Source organism: Poecilia latipinna, unplaced genomic scaffold (assembly GCF_001443285.1).
Source record: "Poecilia latipinna isolate Pla-1442-1.1 unplaced genomic scaffold, P_latipinna-1.0 Scaffold3051, whole genome shotgun sequence".
Lineage (NCBI taxonomy): Eukaryota > Metazoa > Chordata > Actinopteri > Cyprinodontiformes > Poeciliidae > Poecilia > Poecilia latipinna.
Genome location: NW_015115667.1, coordinates 16,311 through 18,301, shown reverse-complemented (window position 1 = coordinate 18,301; position 1,991 = coordinate 16,311). Strand labels below are relative to the sequence as shown.

At 47.5% G+C, this 1,991-nt stretch overlaps 1 protein-coding gene across 1 annotated transcript in view; it reads left to right on the top strand.

Annotated features, from left to right (window-relative positions):
- The window catches only part of LOC106939977 (corticosteroid 11-beta-dehydrogenase isozyme 2-like), a 33,184-nt gene extending 31,653 nt beyond the window's left edge, over window positions 1–1,531 (top strand). The window contains 2 exon segments of the mRNA XM_015022576.1: window positions 132–252; window positions 254–1,531. Of these exon segments, the coding sequence (XP_014878062.1) occupies window positions 132–252; window positions 254–659 (527 nt within the window). The 3' untranslated portion in view covers window positions 660–1,531.
- The last annotated feature ends 460 nt before the right edge of the window (window positions 1,532–1,991 follow it).

The window sequence follows — 1,991 nt, the reverse complement described above, 5'->3', positions numbered from 1 at the left end:
CGACCGAACGCCCTGAGTCGCGACCGAACGCCGTGACCCGTGACCGAACGCCGTGACCCGCGACCGAACGCCGTGACCCGCGACCGAACGCCGTGACCCGCGACCGAACGCCGTGCCGTCTTTCTGACCACACTGGCCCTTTAATGCATCACATCAGACGAGTTTGGCAGCATTACTAGTCGTTGTAGTAAAATTTGTCTAGACAGATGATGCTGTGACTATGTCGGTTGCCAAGGTAACACTATCTTCTCTTCCCAGCTCCCTCCAGCAACAACGCCTACTGGGAGCAGCAACACCAGCAGCTCCTCCAGAGTCTGCCTCCGGCGCTGATGGAGGAATACGGCGAGGACTACATCACCGAGACCAAGGACCTGTTCCAGAGCTTCGCCGAGCACGCCAACCCAGACCTCAGCCCCGTGGTGGACGCCATCGTCCATGCGCTGCTGTCGCCTCAGCCGCAGGCGCGCTACTACGCCGGGCCTGGCATCGGCCTCATGTACTTCATTCACAGCTACTGCCCACTCAGCATCAGCAACCGCTTCCTGCAGAAACTCTTTGTGAAGAAGACGCTGATGCCGCGCGCGCTGAGGAAGCAGTCGGGTCTGGAGGCGAACCTCAGCCTCAACAACAACAACGAGGAGAAATTGCAGCCGCTTTAAAGAGTAGAGTACCACTCCAGTAACACTCATAGAGCCAGACCCCTCCTGTTTGTTCTGTAACTGTTTGACTCCGCCCACCTAGGAGACTACTCACCTGGAAGTAAGTGCGGAGCCTGTTAGATGTAGCAGCATGAGTTGATCAGAGAACAGCATCAGGTGTGCTCTGAGTGCCTTCAGAAGCCTCATGCCACACATGGACCAAAGGGGGCGCTCAAGTCAATCATTCTGTCACCGGCTCCTTCGACTCCACCCGGTTGGCATGTCTGAACTCCGAAAGTGAGCGCTCTCAGTCAAACAAGCTACTGCCCGACCATCAGCCTCTCCGTTTCACCTCAGCACACTCCTCTGAAAGGATGTGGCCAATCACTTCAAAATAAAAGTCCCCATACGATGGAAGACATTGGTGATACCAAGCCTCAGTCCTTCTGCGTTAAAGCTGCTGTACCTGTAGCACATTGCAACAGCCTAAGGCACATATTTAATGAAAAATATCTACTTAATCAGACACATGCTCCAGACTTTATGCCTGAATGTAACAATCAGATCACCAGATCGAGAATGTCCTAAAACATCCCGGCTCTGGACCAGAAATGTTTTAATCCGTCCCAGTTTGTAGCAGATTTACAGAGCCAGTCTGGTACCGTGTACTGGAGGACACATCTGTGTGAGAGAGACGGTGTGTGTGTGCCGAGTCTGAAGAACCATCTGTGGAAACGTCCCATTATATTGTTTTATAATCCAACTATTTATGGTGTATTTTCTTCTATCACTTAAACTGTGAATTTTATACAAAAAATGAAAAACTGCAACAAAAATATATGTTCACTTTGTTTATTCTTTCATAGAAATAAAGCTGACTTTTTCAGACATGAGAGCTGCTGATTTTTTTTAATACTCTAACAGTTTTCATTACAATAAAACATACAACACACTGAACTTGGGGAACTGATTCTTAGTTAAGTAAAAAGAGAAAAAAAATAATATATATATATAAAACAAGATATTACACCTAGTTATGCTTCCTTGCTCTTGTATGTCAGCCATTTAGACCAACGTTTGTTGTAAGAATGTCCTTTCATACGTAAAAGATATGTCAGTTTTTCCATAGAGTGAATCTCCTCCACGACGTCCCTCCAGTGGTCCAGCTGGGGGGGGAGTTTCTTTAGCCAAGATCGTGTAATTGCTTTTTTGCTTGCAATTGATAGAACTTTAAAAAGGTACTCATCCTCTTTGTGAAACAATTCTCCAGATATCAGCAGAAACATTCTAGGATCTTTGGGGATGACGTACCCCAAAATTATCCCAGTAGTCTGACAGATTCCATCCCAGTAA